Source organism: Mixophyes fleayi, chromosome 7, assembly GCF_038048845.1.
Source record: "Mixophyes fleayi isolate aMixFle1 chromosome 7, aMixFle1.hap1, whole genome shotgun sequence".
In the NCBI taxonomy this organism is placed as follows: Eukaryota; Metazoa; Chordata; class Amphibia; order Anura; family Limnodynastidae; genus Mixophyes; species Mixophyes fleayi.
In genome coordinates, this window is record NC_134408.1 from 31,908,323 (window position 1) to 31,923,769 (window position 15,447).

At 41.1% G+C, this 15,447-nt stretch overlaps 1 protein-coding gene across 2 annotated transcripts; it reads left to right on the forward strand.

Moving 5' to 3' along the window:
• The first annotated feature begins 2,528 nt into the window (after window positions 1–2,528).
• On the forward strand, window positions 2,529–15,022 carry ZFAND2A (zinc finger AN1-type containing 2A). 2 transcript variants are annotated; one of them, XM_075179584.1, is made up of 9 exons: window positions 2,529–2,716; window positions 4,052–4,143; window positions 6,184–6,278; window positions 7,644–7,775; window positions 8,107–8,258; window positions 8,385–8,501; window positions 9,806–9,866; window positions 10,449–10,525; window positions 11,218–15,022. In XM_075179584.1, the coding sequence occupies exons 2-9, from the start codon at window positions 4,089–4,091 to the stop codon at window positions 11,255–11,257; spliced, it is 729 nt and encodes a 242-aa protein (XP_075035685.1). In that variant the 5' UTR covers window positions 2,529–2,716; window positions 4,052–4,088; the 3' UTR covers window positions 11,258–15,022. The 2 variants fall into 2 exon arrangements, with proteins under 2 accessions (XP_075035685.1, XP_075035684.1); XM_075179583.1 differs by lacking the exon at window positions 2,529–2,716 and adding an exon at window positions 2,736–2,983.
• The last annotated feature ends 425 nt before the right edge of the window (window positions 15,023–15,447 follow it).

Below are 15,447 nucleotides of genomic sequence, written 5' to 3' on the forward strand. Positions count from 1 at the left end.
CAATTTTAAGCATCCCCTCTATTTATAACTAAAGGATCGCAGTTGCCGCATTCCCACTGTTTTCGAACGCAAAAGCAGTCCCCATAGGTTTCTACAGGTACAGCTATTTTGCGTGATTAAACAAGTTCTGCAAAGCAAAGATTTTCGGAACTTGTGTCTGATGGCTAAAACCATCTGAATATGGTGTTAGGCATTTAAGCCTATGGAAAGAGCATTGCGTTAGAGGGTTTTTCGAATCCCTCACTGCCTCTTACATGCTCTCCATTCCGGTTACTATCACAAAGGTGGCCACTTTGCGAGAGTGATCAAAGAGGAGATAGGTACATTTGTGTGTTCGCAGGGACAGCAATTTATCATGGCTGCCGTTCCAAAAGAACAATTTTAATAAATCATCATCATCACCATTTATTTATATAGCGCCACTAATTCCGCAGTGCTGTACAGAGAACTCACTCACATCAGTCCCTGCCCCATTGGAGCTTACAGTCTAAATACTCTAACATACAAACACAGACAGAGAGAGACTATTGTCAATTTTGATAGCAGCCAATTAACCTATAAGTATGTTTTTGGAGTGTGGGAGGAAACCAAGCACCTGGAGGAAACCCACGCAAACACAGGGAGCAGGGGCGGATCTAGACTCTTGATATACCCGGGGCGATTTTAGGGGGGGGTTAGGCCCCGCCCCCTTTTTTATTTCTAAGGCTGCCGGCGGCTGCACACTATGTGCAGGTCCGCTCGGCAGTGGCAGTGTGCTGTCCCGCTGCTCTGATTCTGTTTAGAACACAATCAGAGCAGCCAGGCAGCACACTGTCACTGCTGAACGGACCTGCACAGTGTGCAGCTGTCGGCAGCAAGCCCCTGCTAGGGGGGGCGATCGCCCCGATCGCCCCCCCCCCTGGATCCACCACTGACAGGGAGAACATACAAACTTCACACGGATAAGGCCATGGTCGGGAATTGAACTCATGACCCCAGTGCTGTGAGGCAGAAGTGATAACTAATTAGCCACCGGTCTTTCATTCCTTATCATTGCAATAGGGAATGAAACACAGCGACTGTTAAATATGCACCAAAACTTCTTCCCTTACATAGCATAATTCTGACAGGCAGAACACTCCCTGTTTGCTAACTTTCTGCTATGATATCCTTCATTGTATTTGGGGGAACAACAAAGACAGCTACTTATAAATATTTAGGATTGTAGGCACTCTCTTAAAGCTCATAAAACATTGTTCACCACGTTGAGTCTTTGGATCTGCCTACAGGAGCTCATATTTAGAGCTGTAAGGTGGTATCAGAATCTGAAACATTGTAAATATTCCTACAGATAATGCCTACAGCAGTAGAGAGATATATAATAACAGGCAGATATGGGTATTTTCATTTTTTGTTATCCAAAGATATCACTAAACAGTGCCATGATTGTGATTTCCCTGCCTGATGGCGTTTTACAATGTATAACAGCAACCTGGCATTCCCCAAAGAGGTGATGGGCAGGTAAGGCTTGATGAACTGGGATGTCAGAGTTTTTATTTCCTGACCTTTGACCCATTTGTAGCTACTGTCATTAAAAGGGACCGAAAAACATTAATTAGGCATCAGTATAAAGTCTGATGGCCGTATCTGTGTGTAGTTTATATGTTCTCCCCGTGTTTGCGTGGGTTTCCCCCGGGTGCTCCGGTTTCCTCCCACACTCCAAAAACATACTGCTAGGTTAATTGGCTGCTATAAAAGAATGTACCCTACTCTATCTGTGTGTGTGTCTATATTAGGGAATTTAGACTGTAAGCTCCAATGGGGCAGGGACTGATGTGAGTGAATTCTCTGTACAGCGCTGCGGAATCATATATAATAAATGGTGATGATGATGACATATGGTGCAAACCAGGAGCAAAGGTAAACAAAAAATGTGCTGTATGTATGTATATGTGTGTGTGTGTGTATATATATATATATGATCAGATAAACTGAGGCAGACTAATGCATACTTGCCAACTCTCCCGGAATGTCCGGGAGACTCCCGCATTTTGTGAGAGTCTCCCGGACTCCCGGGCGAGTGTGGCAATCTCCCGAATTCTGCCCACTTCACTAGGAAGTGCCCCACTTCCTAGTGAAGTGGGCAGAATTAGATCCCAAACGCCGCGATTCCCGGTGAATCGCGGCGTTTGGCCCCGCCCCCGCTGTCAAATGACGCAATTTGCGTCATGACGTCACAGGGGGCGGGGCCGAAATGACGCGATTTCGGCCACCCCGCCCCTTCACGCCCCCCTCCACTGGCTGGCTCCCGGAAGGGAGCTGAAGAAAGTAGGTAAGTATGGACTAATGTGGTATTATAAATAGATATTCAGGGATTACTTGCACGAGCAAAACAATTCTGCCCAGACCCCGTTCATATCTCTGCAGTACAACACACACACAGTAAACACACCAGCACTCACACAGCACACATTGGCCCCAGTCACCACTCTGCCTCCCTGTCGCCATGGTTACACTTCCTTGTTTATCAGCAACACGCGTGACGTCATCCACCAGCGCCGCAGGATGACAGCGCACAGCTCGGGGAGACCGGTCTGGAACATTCTGGGCCCGTTGGGTGGAGATAACGGCGATGACTCCGCAACTTAGATCCGTGACTCAGCAGGAGGGACGGGTATATAATGACGGGGGAGGCCGGGGCTGGAGGAGACGTGATCGGCAGGAGGACGAGAAGGAGGTGAGACTGCTGTGTATATAGTGTATATAGTGTATATAGTGTATTGGTGTCACTGTATGCAGTGCCAGGCGACCTGTGGCTCTCCTGCTGTGCTGGATCTACAGCACTACAAGGTCCAGCATGCCCTGTCAGGCAAACTGACATACTGGGACTTGTCGTTTCACAGCAGCTGGATCTCACAGGTTGTCTGTCTCAGTTACACGGGATATACTACAAGGATGATGACAGAAAAAGTTGAGTGGGGCTTACAATCTACAGGACAAGACGGTATTACTTAATTTGTATTTTCTTCTTTAACAAACAAAAGAGAAAAGTAGCTTTAAAATACAGGAAACATTTACATAAAACACTTACTATTGAGTATTCTATTCTTTTTCTGTGGATTAAAGGTTTAAATCTCTTTATGTGTAATGATGGCCTTTTAAGCAGAGATGTATACACATACTGATATATTCCATGCATTTCTAGTGGAAAGGTGGCTGTGGCACTTTATTTATGTGGGATAATGGCCCTTTAAACATAAATATATCTGAATAGTGTTTTCCAACTTTTGGATGAGGGTGGGTGTAAAATGTCGCCCATATTAGTACATAATTGGGGTTGATGCCCTGGGCTGTTTGTAGGATATGACTGCCCCCATACAAGCTTGTCATATGGATCTCTGCTGGAGAGGTGTAGGAGGGGTACATAAGAGGAAGGATCCCACTGCCTTTACTTTAATGACGGCTTGATCCTGATTGGGCAACTGTTGTAGCCGTCCATTCAAGTGACAGCTGCCCTTACTCCCAGTGTGTTGGATCCTAGAGCTATCTGGATGTCCCCAGAACAAGTGAATCCAGGAAACTGCTGTAGTACAAAAACTGATAGTCTGAACAAGTGTACTCCATCTGTTCTAGTTGTTTGCTGGAAAAATAGTTTTATTGAAAAACCTGTAAAGCAAATACACAGAGAAAATTTGATGAGCACAGGGATACATTTTAGGTGTGGAAACACATTGTGCTTGTCTCTATTATTATCCGATCATGTTATACACAGATGAAATCCAAGTTTATCTCCGGATGTGCCATCTTCGGTATTTGTAGAGAAAATAATTTTGTGACAGCTCCTTAGGGTACCTAATGATTTATACTACTAATCATTAGTTAAAAGATACTGTTTTGATACAACCTGGTCATGTAGGAATACCAACATTTGTTGACATATGCAAATTTCTGAAGTGGTTTTCAGAACCTCATTAAATGTCCGTATAAATGTGACGCTCTGTTATTTCTTCCCTGGCTTCTTCCTCTATTGTATGTACACTGTAATAATATCTATTTTTTTTTTTCTCTTAAGGATATTTAAGCTTCCAAGAAACTTATAAATTTGTACAATGGAGTTTCCAGATTTGGGAAAGCATTGCTCGGAAGTCACATGCAAACAACTTGGTAAGTTAACAATGTTAGTTGTCAAGAAAAAACTTATCAACATATATTGAAAAAAAAACATGTTAAACTTTTATTAAACCATAAAAAACAGACACTTTGTTCAGATTGTTCACCTTGACTGCCCCTGTTCAGTTATTGTGTGTTACACCATGTATGCTGCCTACAAACGTGTTAATATCAGTCCAGTCTGCTGCTGTTGATGCTTGTGGTCAGCTTAAAGAATGTTCAATTACAGATATAGGTATATTGTGCTTTGTAAAGGTGCACATGTGTGCTACATTATTGATTGCCACTAAAGACGTTTTGGACACGTTTGGTTGTAAGTCAAGAGTGTATGGTACCAAATATACTGGCGATCATATCCTGATTAACATATGATGGGGAGTCATTAGGTGTCAGTCGACATGGATGTAAAATTCAGTCAGTGACCGCAACGGACTGCACTAGTGGTGCCTTGTTAGCTATGGCTTTGAGTCTGGACTGACCAGGCCATCTTGAGAGATGAATCCCATTAACAACATCAGTAGATGTGCTGAAGAAACAATAATGGGCCTGATTCATTAAGAAAAGTAAAGCAAAACAAATGAGTAACTTTGAACCTTGGCAAAACCATGTTGCATTGGAGGGGGAGAGACATTTAAAATGTGGGATAGGTTTATAATTGGGGTAGGGCATGTCTAAGATCAACTTTTAATGTCAGTGTAAAAATAAAGCTATCAAGTATTTGTGTCCTACATGAAAAAACAGCCAGTATCTTGTGTGCTAATAACCTGATTTGCACCTTTTGCATTGTAACATGGTTTTGCTAAGGTTCAAAGTTACTCATTTTTTTTGCTTCACTTTCCTTAATGAATCCGGCCCAATGTGTTTTGTGGACATCCTTAAATAGTGCATAGTATCTTATTCCTCTGCATATTTGTATATATTACAGTGAGTGAGGACTGCTATGTAGATCCCTCTGCAATGTCAAAATTAATCTGATAATTGGTAAAATATTTCCTTAAAATGTAGCTGTTACCTACACCCAGTGGAGGCACTATTTTGTGAGCCAGCATTCATGACAATTAAGCCTGTCCATTCTGTAGGACTGAGGCACAAACTCATGTCAGTAGTTAATGGTGCTTTGAGCATTTAAATATTGGTTCCACTGACAAACTGCTTCTTCCACTTTGTGTAGGCAACTTTAGAAAACAATGACTTTGGAAATAGGAGTACACTTGTTTTATCTGGGTCACTGAACACGATACATTACTTTAATCTCTATATCTTAATAAGAAACCTTTTTTGTGTTCATTTGTTAGACCACACAAGTGATCTTCATATTGTTATTTCATGACGGATTTTTGTATTTGTAGCGCAGTGGAATAAATATCTATTTTATGGACCTTTTGTTATAGGTAGTTAAAATAGGACAAAAAAACATTCACCTTTCCATAGTTACTTTCAGGCAATTATTAGCGTTCCAGATATTTACCCTAAAATGTGACCAATGAATTAACAATAGTATAAGTATTAGGATATGTGTTCTTTATACTAGTGTAAAATCATTTATGGCAGGCTTGGACAAGCTATGGTTCTTCAGGTGTTGTGAAACTACAAGTCCCAGTATAACACATGGAGAGCCACAGGCTGCCCAGGGCTGATTTATAAGATCCAGGAATAAATGTACACTGGCTATAAAAAGTATTAACCCAATTCACAGTTTTCACATTTTATTTTCTTACATCATGCAGTGAAAATTGATTTATTTTGGATTTTTGCGCACCTCCTCCTTGGACTCTGCCCATTTACTCCACTCCATTGTCTTTGCACCTCTTTCAGTAGCTCTAAACATTTAGTTGTTTCAACGCAAATGGGCACAGGCTTCAGCCTGCCCTGAATATACCAGTTGCATCCCAGTAGTTGTGTTGAGACTTGTAGTGTTGTAATTTGTTATCATTGGATCTTCAGTAAGAAAGTCCCTGGCACATCTAAGTTGGTTATAAGAATATTTTGGTGTCTAAAATGTCGCCTTCTCCTCCCTTCCATCCTTGTTTGCAGATTTCCTACCACTGAAGTGTGATGCCTGTGAAGAACTTTTCTGCAAGGACCACATAACCTATGACCATCACAAGTGTTCTTCTGCGTATATAAAGGTACGTCTGCCGTATTGTTCAAGGTGTAAGTAGGATGTGGTGGACGCAACGTACAGTGTATATAGGTTTTGTGGCTGTGTCTTCAGTACATAAAGTGATAAATGTGTCAAGTGAAAGCAAAATGCACTTGGGAGGGGACAATGCCCAGAAATGTCTTATGATAAGTAATAACCTTTAAGCAAAGCGTCAGTCTGAAATAAGAATACGTTTGGTTTTATTTTATTATTATTTTTTAAATATACTGTCTATTTGAACAGCAATAAGTTACAGCCTAGTTTTTTTTGTGCCCTATCACATTGCTTGGATTATGCTTTCAAGGTACAGACTGATGGGCCTATTTAATAGCAATGTGTAAGTTGTTTACATGTGCTGTAACTCATAGCAACCAATCAGATTTGCCGTCACAAATAATAAAGCAGCCATTGGTGACCGGGATTTCTGTGCAGACACCATGGTATGGTGTGCTTGGAATGAGGGATACAGCAGAAGGTGGAGCACCAACACCAACATACATCTCCTCTCTTGTCACAAAATATCTCCCAACTCAGCAACTCCGTTCTGCACAAAATCTGCGTGTCTCATCCACACTCATTACATCCTCCCATTCCCGATTACAGGACTTTTTCCGGGCTGCACCCACTCTATGGAATTCTCTCCCTCGCACAATAAGACTCTCCTCTAGTCTACAAGCTTTCAAGCGTTCTCTGAAAACCCACATGTTCAGACAAGCTTATAATATTCCTCAACCAACCTCTTAAACTCAATACATTACCCTATTACCACCTGTTATACAACTACCACTTGACCAACATTGTTGTGTGACAGGATGATGTAGACTTAACCTCATGTGTCAAACTCCCATTGTCCAATAGATTGTAAGCTTGCAAGCAGGACCTTCTCACCTCTTTGTCTGTTTTACCCAGTTTGTTTATTAGTTTACTATGTTTGTCCCCAATTGTAAAGCGCTACGGAATATGTTGGCGCTATATAAATAAATGATGACGATGACGGTGGAGACATTGATTAATTTATGGATTAATTTGTCATCATGGTAGAAATATTAAAACCGTCAGCTACTGGCAACCATAATTGTCCTTCACCATTTACATTACCCAAACCTAATTCCTCTTTTCTATCATCCATGTCTAGTGCACATCAGACTATGGTGGTTATGATTGCTGACTTGTTCATTTGTCTCCTCGATTGATTTAGTGGCTCCTAAATTATTAGCTGTATTTGGATATTTATGACTTGTAGTGCATCTATTTAGCATTAAGTTGTGTTTTGTTCGTTTTAAAGTATTATGTTGCAAACTTGTTTCTCGAGTGTTGTTAATTCTCTCTGTGTGATGTTCGTCTATTTCAGGATGTGCAGGTTCCTGTCTGTCCACTGTGTGGCGCTGCTGTGCCAGTAAAAAGAGGAGTGTTGCCAGACTTGGCTGTAGAGCTGCACATTAATAGAAACTGCGGTTATGATTCTTCTATGCGTAAACAGAAGGTACTTTTTTATTTTTTTTTGCTCTTTAAATTGTTAATAACATTTTCTCATGACCTATCACTGCCTTTGTGTAAAGTTTGCTTATAACCCTGCTTATAGGAACAATACAACCAATTAAGGAAATCTTTCCTTTTTTTTTTTTCCTTTTCTTTCTATTTGTTTAATGGATAAATATTTGTAAGGGTTTATATGGGCAATAAAACATAGCATACTTTCTTCACATATTAAATCGTATCCCTTTTGCCGATTATGTAGGAGTGTGTTATGAATCCTTAGTAAAACACTTGTAATCTAAATAAATTCTCCTCTCCGCTATTCTTTGTGTCTCAAGATCTTCACCAACCGGTGCGGTAAAGCCGGGTGCAGGAAGAAAGAGCTGATGAAGGTGGAATGTGTCCAGTGTGGCAGTAACTTCTGTCTCTCACACAGACATCCCCTGGATCACGATTGTCAAACCAAAGGACCAGCACTGTCTAAAGCTGGGTAATCTCTTTTACCAATCCTCTTGGGAGTTGGTTGATGTCTACCTGACATCAGTCTTGTAGTTTATTTTAGAAGTGACTCTTTTCACAATGACTGTAGTTTCAGTACTTCTTTCCCTCTTTGCAGATACGCTGCTTTGATGAGATCTCTGAAGGAGCCAGAACACCATAAACCTGCAGTGATCTCTCTCGCAGAGCCAGAGAAAGCAGAGCGGACTGGAGGCTGCAGAGCCCAGGATAAAATGTAATGAATTAATGCTACTTATGACTGTGCTCTGAAACTACACTTGTGTGTAATAGTGCGTTTAGCTCACCAGTCCCAAGATGGGGGATCTGTTTTAAAGGTCAAAAGTAGGTGTACATCTGTATCTGCTGGAGCAGTAATTGGCAGCAGAACAAGGACTTGCCGGAATAGTACTATATTAATAATAATTCCACAGACGTCCTGTTTCAGCAGAACATGAAAATCTGACTCTATTGGTGCTCCACCGAAACCCGTTTCCTATTGTGACTTTAATGAAGCCGTTACAGACTTAGGGCTAGATTTACTAAGCTGCGGGTTTGAAAAAGTGGAGATGTTGCCCATAGCAACCAATCAAATTCTAGCTGTCATTTTGTAGAATGTACTAAATAAATGAAAGCTAGAATCTGATTGGTTGCTATAGGCAACATCCCCACTTTTTCAAACCCGCAGCTTAGTAAATCTAGCCCTTAAAGTTAAGATAATACTGGTCCAATGAGTCTTGTTTAGAGCTGTTGACTCCTGATCCAGCTGATGGAGATTTACATCTGCTGTAGGACTGCACAAAACCCTCTTGCTATGTCTGTTTAGAAGTATGCCCTGGTGACGAGAGCTTGTCCTTCTTATTCCTCCGACTTTCACTTAACATTGGGTAGTCCACTCTCCAGTGAATTTGCCAGGAACCATTAGAAAACCGCTCTAAAGGAAGAGTTATAACGCTGTAGTGTTACTGTAGCCAGAGCGGTGTTCTATGTGGGAAAACTGTAATGTGGTCACAAGTGGGGCCTCACTGTAGAGCGGCTCTGGCTGCAGTAACTGTACAGTGTGACGTAACGCTTCTCTTAGAGTTGTAATTGCCAATCGCCTATTCTGAGTTCCAGAAAGGGGAGGAGCCATTATAGGGGCAAACCCAACATAGGCTGGGACTGGGCAATAGGCTGACAATCGGTGTCTGGTGTGTAACACTTGGGACAATTATATGGGGTCCATTGTTAGGCCTGACGTTGTGTTAGCTGCCAACATACACCACCACACCATGCTTATCTCATTAATTGTTTGATACAAAATGCTGGCTCTTAACTTGTGGGTAAATTGGTCCAGAGTTGATCTGATGTCTAGGAGTACACATTTTCCATAGCGATTATGTCTATAGTTTACATTTTAGAACTCTATCGAGGTACATTTTATATCTTTACACACTTCATTCTCTTATACTAAGAGTGCGTCTTGTGAATGTATGAATGGGACAACAAGTCCTCTCCTAGAGTAAAAGGCAGCCTTCTCTAATTTGTATTTCTCTTTTTCAGTGATAGTCTTGTGGCTTCTGCAGGACCAGTCATGTCTGATTCTGATCTTCACAATGGAATGGTAAGACAGTTTACATAGGATTACAAAAAGTGCTGATATTGTAGCATCTAACAAAATCACTCGGGGCTCAAACTACCTGGGCAAATTTTATAGTTTGCATTTTTGAGGTTGCCCAGTTGATTAGCTGGGAACAGGACTATGTGCCTTAGGGGAATCGCTAGTTCCTAACTAATTGCTAGGATGCATTCACATATGTTGATTCTGCCCACAAACCAGCTGCCTTAACTGTGTTGGGCTGTGTGGTTAGATTGTTGTAGATTTTGTTTTATTTTGGTTTTATTAAACATGACCAAATGCAAGATCAAACCGTGTCCTGGCTGTTTTTAACATGGGGAAATCTCCAAAACATTTTATTTGCTTGAGAACCGAGCTATAAACCCCTGTTCTATATCGAGATAAATAATACATAATAAAATCGCTTCTACATACGCTTATTTTTTGTTGCGGAACGTCTGAAGCTTTGAAGATACATATGAATACCAGGAGATCTGCCCCAGGGAACTCCAGTTATTATTGATATAAATCCATTAATATTTAGTTGAGGAGCACCAGGATCATGCTGAATTCTCCTGTCTCTTCTAGAGTGAAGACGAAGCTCTACAGAGGGCACTGGAGCTGTCCTTGCTTGAAGCTGGAATAAATAACCTCCTAACTCTCAGGTATATTGTGCTGTAAAGACAAACTCTTCTGTCACATTTCTTGTAACCACTCTGCTTTTAAGGTTTAATAAGAGAAATGTAACTACAAACTATGCTCACAGTCTAGAACGTTATTGGGGACAATTAGTCTTAACCGGCTGATTACTGGGATTTGCCTCTCCCACGTTCAGTTATCAGTGGCAGCTTCCCGAGTGTACACTGGTTGCTTTAAAGTTGAGGGTACAATTTCCACTGTATTCAGTTCTAAGATGTAAGGAAATTAATGATTTAAAGTGGCGTAAGGATTTATTGAAGACTTGTGTAGCACAGGTCTACATGGGCGCTCTAGGATATCCCTCGGATATTCCACTATGATTCCGGGACCTAAAGTGCTCTGTAAGGCAATGCACCTCCAACCCCTATGGATAAGTAATTGCTATTTTTCCTTAGATGGAAGTTGCCTTTGCCATCCTATGATGGTTATCATATACAGTATATGACATTTGGAACTTTTTTAACCTTGGCGCACATGAAAAGGTGTTACAACCCGTAGCTAGAAATCAAACATCTGATTGGTTGATGGGGTTTACAGTACTTTTTTTTTATTTGTTTTTATTCCCCCTACAAACTTTCTTTTCATTGTATTTTAGGAAAACTGATTTAATACAAACAGCATTTCACCACATTGTGTTTCTTACTTCTCCCCCCCCCAGAAATCCAAGCATCCACACCATAAAAACCACAGGACAATGAAAAATCATGAAGTCAATCCTGATCATCACCAAGCAATGGATGCTTTATGCAAGAAATAACATTTAGGAACAATGTTGCCAAAAGTTTGAACTTTCTTTCTTTTAAAATGTGGTTATTGGCTTGGGGTCTAGAGCCTGTAACGATGAGAATTAGGGTCAAGCTGCTCAATCACACTGACGTCTATCAAAATAGAAATATTTGTCATATTGAGTCTTGTTACACTTTTAGTCCCAGATTAAGGTGATGGATAAATTCATCTAGACCAGTGATGGGCAAGAGGTGGTCATAGGGCCGATTCAACCCAGAATAATTGTTGGGTCTCTTCTGAGTGGGTATGATGTTGCAGAGGGAGGACAATGCGTTCACACAGTACCTGTAGGTTCTCACACTTATTAATATTCTTACCTTTCTGTCTGTCTGTGTTACATAGTATTGTTTTATTACCGTGTTCATTTCCAATTGTGAAGCGTTACGGAATTTGCTAACCATATATAAATAATTGTTGATGATGGCCCCTGTGGCTACCCAGTTGTGGGGGACTGTTGTCACATTGTGGGTATATTTTTACACAATCGGTGAAAATATTGCTCATTTTAATGTAAAAGAGATGTAATTAAATTTCAGAGCCACATCATCTGATCAAGCAGAAGTAAATCCACATATCAACCAAACAACTCTGAATCACAAATGACACATCAATTAATAAAAAGCAATAATTTATGAAGTCCTCAAACACACATTAACAACTTAACAATTTAAATATTTTTGACACCTGTTTCTGTGACTACTCTGCTGTCTGGAGCAGTTCTGGTGCCACTTGTATTACACGCACCAGGAGCTGATTTATATATTGCTCCAGCTCCTGAGCACGCGGCCCTACGGCTCCTGCACGCGGCTTTCCCTCTCTTCCACTCACTTCTCGCTGTAGCAGCAGAACTTTCAGTTCCTTCTTCGTATGATGTTTATAACGCGAAGGCTGATCTGGAGGGCTAGGTGTTTTATCCCTCTCTTCGTGGTCCAGATCTTGTGTCTCTATTAGGACATCGCTAGTTTGCGGAGGTACTTTTCTTGATCTTCCCCACCACCTCTTTTTTCCCTCGCTTGGCCGCGGTGTATACGGCTCGCAGTATATATGTGTGCCATTAACACACACATTGCAGGGATCCGGCTCAGATGTCCTCTTGCCTCTCACCCTCTCCCACAGCCTCCTAATCCTGCTCTTGGGCTTTTCCTCAGTTTTATCCTCAGTTTCCATCTTGATATCGCTCTCGCTATCTTACTCGCCATCTTTTTCCTCAGCAGCAGGGTGACCTTTATATACAGGGTGCTGCATTGTTGCATGTGGCTGTTACGATAAACAGCTGATTTATATATTGCTCCGGCTCCTGCACACGGCCCTCCAGCTCCTGCGCGCGGCCCTCCAGCTCTTGCGCGCGGCCCTTTCAGCTCCTGCGCGCGGCCCTCCTTCTTTTCCCCCTCAGCATCATGCTGTAGCACCAGTTCTATCAGCTCCTTCTGCGTCAGATGTTCGTATTTTGATTGGTTCATGTTCCTGCTCCTTTTTTTGGTCATGATGTTCTGCCATATTCAGGCCATCACAAGGTGTTCTCTGCGGAGTCTCCTTGTTCTTAGATCTTATCCACCACCTCTTTTTCTTTCCTATCCGGGTTGTCCTCGGAGTATGCTTCTCAGAGTATATACGGCTGCCATTAATGCATGTACAGGAGGGATCCGGCTCAGAGTTGTTGTTTCTTCTCATCCTGTCCCATAGCCTCCTGAAGTTGCTCTTGCGCTCCATCTCTGTCTCCATCATATCTAAACCAGCAGCTGGAGTAATGTGTGTGTGTGTGTATATAAAATATATATATTATGCATTGCAGTGTTTCGTGATGTCATCTCTATACCTAACCTGGCAGTGAGGCTGAATACACAGCACTTGGATATATTACACACAGTCCCCTTATACACATCACACAGCTAGAATGAGAATCCCATCTGATGAGCAGTATACAATGCTGAGCCCCTTCTCATGTCTGCTAAACTATTCAGTGTCCCATGTGATTTCCAGTATATTGTGCTTCATATGATGACCAGTACACCAAGCAGAGCCTCATTCTTTTGACCACTGTAACTGGATGTTATTTTATGCCACCAGTGGCGTTAAACTCTGGGTGAGGAGACTGGGAAGACAAGTAGCTTGCATTGCATATAGCCCATAGATTGGGAGCTTGTGGGCAGAACCTTCTTACCTTACTGTCTGTCTGTATTACATAGTATTGTTTTATTACCGTGTTTGTTCCCCATTGTCAAGCGCTATGGAATTTGCTAATGCTATATAAATAATTGTTGATGATAACACAAGGTGATATTGATGTATTCTCATCCGCTTTATAAGACAACATTCAGCTGTCTTCCAAGACCAAGGGCCACTTATGAGGCTTTGGTTTTAGGACAGATTTTACCAATTCTCTTGCAGCTGTTTTAAACCGGTCCTAAGAGACCCTTCCCCCTCGAAACAGGGGGAAGGGAAATAGCAACTCAACTCAGTTGCTATATCAGTTTTCTCAGGTACCAGTTTTGTTTGTAAATTTCCATGACCTTCTATGCAATATTACTCTACGCTATTTCTATTTTATATATGTGTATATATATTTCCAAGTGTCTTTTTATAAGATCTTTAAGCTGTAAATGTTTTTCAAATATGCAAAAAATATTTTTAGATATATATTTTGTTTTGTCTTTTGTAGCATAATTCTGTTGATCAGATACAGTATTCATGTTGTAAATTTATTTTGCTTCATTAATATACTTTTCGGTCTTCCCTGGGAGATTCAAAAGTGTTCTTTGAGGTGCATTTTCCATCATGCTGGATAATCAATCAAATTGGGCTATTCATTGGGGCCATACATGCTTTGATATCACCCATTTGCACATGTACGTAACCAGTAGACAGCTCCCTGTACTCTTAACTGATGGGAGGAGAGTTCCAGCCATTCACCAATTAATGTGTGTGTGGGGGTCTCACAACAGCCTAACCATTGAGGGGGCGGGAGTCTCGCAACACCCTAACCAGTGAAAGGGCACTGCCAGCTGCCAATCATCATGATAGAATCAGTCTACTGGGTATGACAGCATACCCAGTAATTGCCACACAGTTCCAGCTTGCAGCAATGCACTCCAAAAACATACTGGTAGGTTAATTGGCTACTAGCAAATTGACCTCAGTCTTTCTCTGTGTGTGTGTGTGTGTGTGTGAATTTAGACTGTAAGCTCTGATAGGGCAGGGAGTGATGTGAATGAGTTCTTTGTACAGCGCTGTGGAATTAGTGGCGCTATGTAATGATGATGATGATGCCTGCGAAAAGGCCGGCCACCGCACCCATGTATGTATGTATGTGTGTATATGTATATGTATGTGTGTGTGTGTGTGTGTGTGTGTATGTATGTATGTATGTATGTATGTGTATATATATATATATATATAATTAGTAAATAAAATAAGCTCAAACCACGGGGTGAGCATACTCTGCCTGCCTTACTGCCATGACCTACATGACCTTAGGCAGGCCAACCCAAATGTGTCTACTGCTGCTTTATCTCCATTATGTACTGTTTATTGTGAGATGTGTTCAGATTTTCTGTATGACCCGCTCAAACTGTGTCAAGATAACAAATAGGCTTTTTTTTATTTTGTACGTATGAAATAATGTTTGTACTCTTAATACATTCTAGTTATCTGTTAATAAATACATTGTGCTTTAATAAGCATGTAAACAAAAGTTTTATTCTTTCTGATGTATCAATAATCTAATCTAGTTTCATCTAGAGCACCAGCAAAGCTGTTGTGACCTGACTTCATGAATGTATCGCCATGTGTAGCACTCATTATGGCTGACCGGTGGATCATATGGAAAGAGTATTTTTTAGTACCAGACAATTGATCCTGCGAAGGACTATTTGTCTCTTCTGATTTTTAATCTATATCCCTTGGAAATCCATCATAATTCTAGCTCGTCTTCTCTTTATAAGAGCTCTCCATGAAGATCCGATAACCAAAGTTTCCAAATCTGTTTCCGATACTGAGATTTTCTAATCTTTACATCTTTTGGGCTGAGGTATCATAAAAATTCACAAAACATCCTACTGCTACAGAAGTTAGTACCCAGTAGGTGATCTTCATCTTTATCTTC

Coding starts and splice junctions, on each gene's coding strand:
- ZFAND2A (XM_075179584.1), top strand. CDS start 4,089: ATGGAGTTTCCAGATTTGGGAAAGCATTGCTCGGAAGTCACATGCAAA. Junction 7,776..8,106: donor CTTCTATGCGTAAACAGAAG/GTACTTTTTTAT, acceptor TTGTGTCTCAAG/ATCTTCACCAACCGGTGCGG. Junction 8,502..9,805: donor TGCAGAGCCCAGGATAAAAT/GTAATGAATTAA, acceptor TCTCTTTTTCAG/TGATAGTCTTGTGGCTTCTG.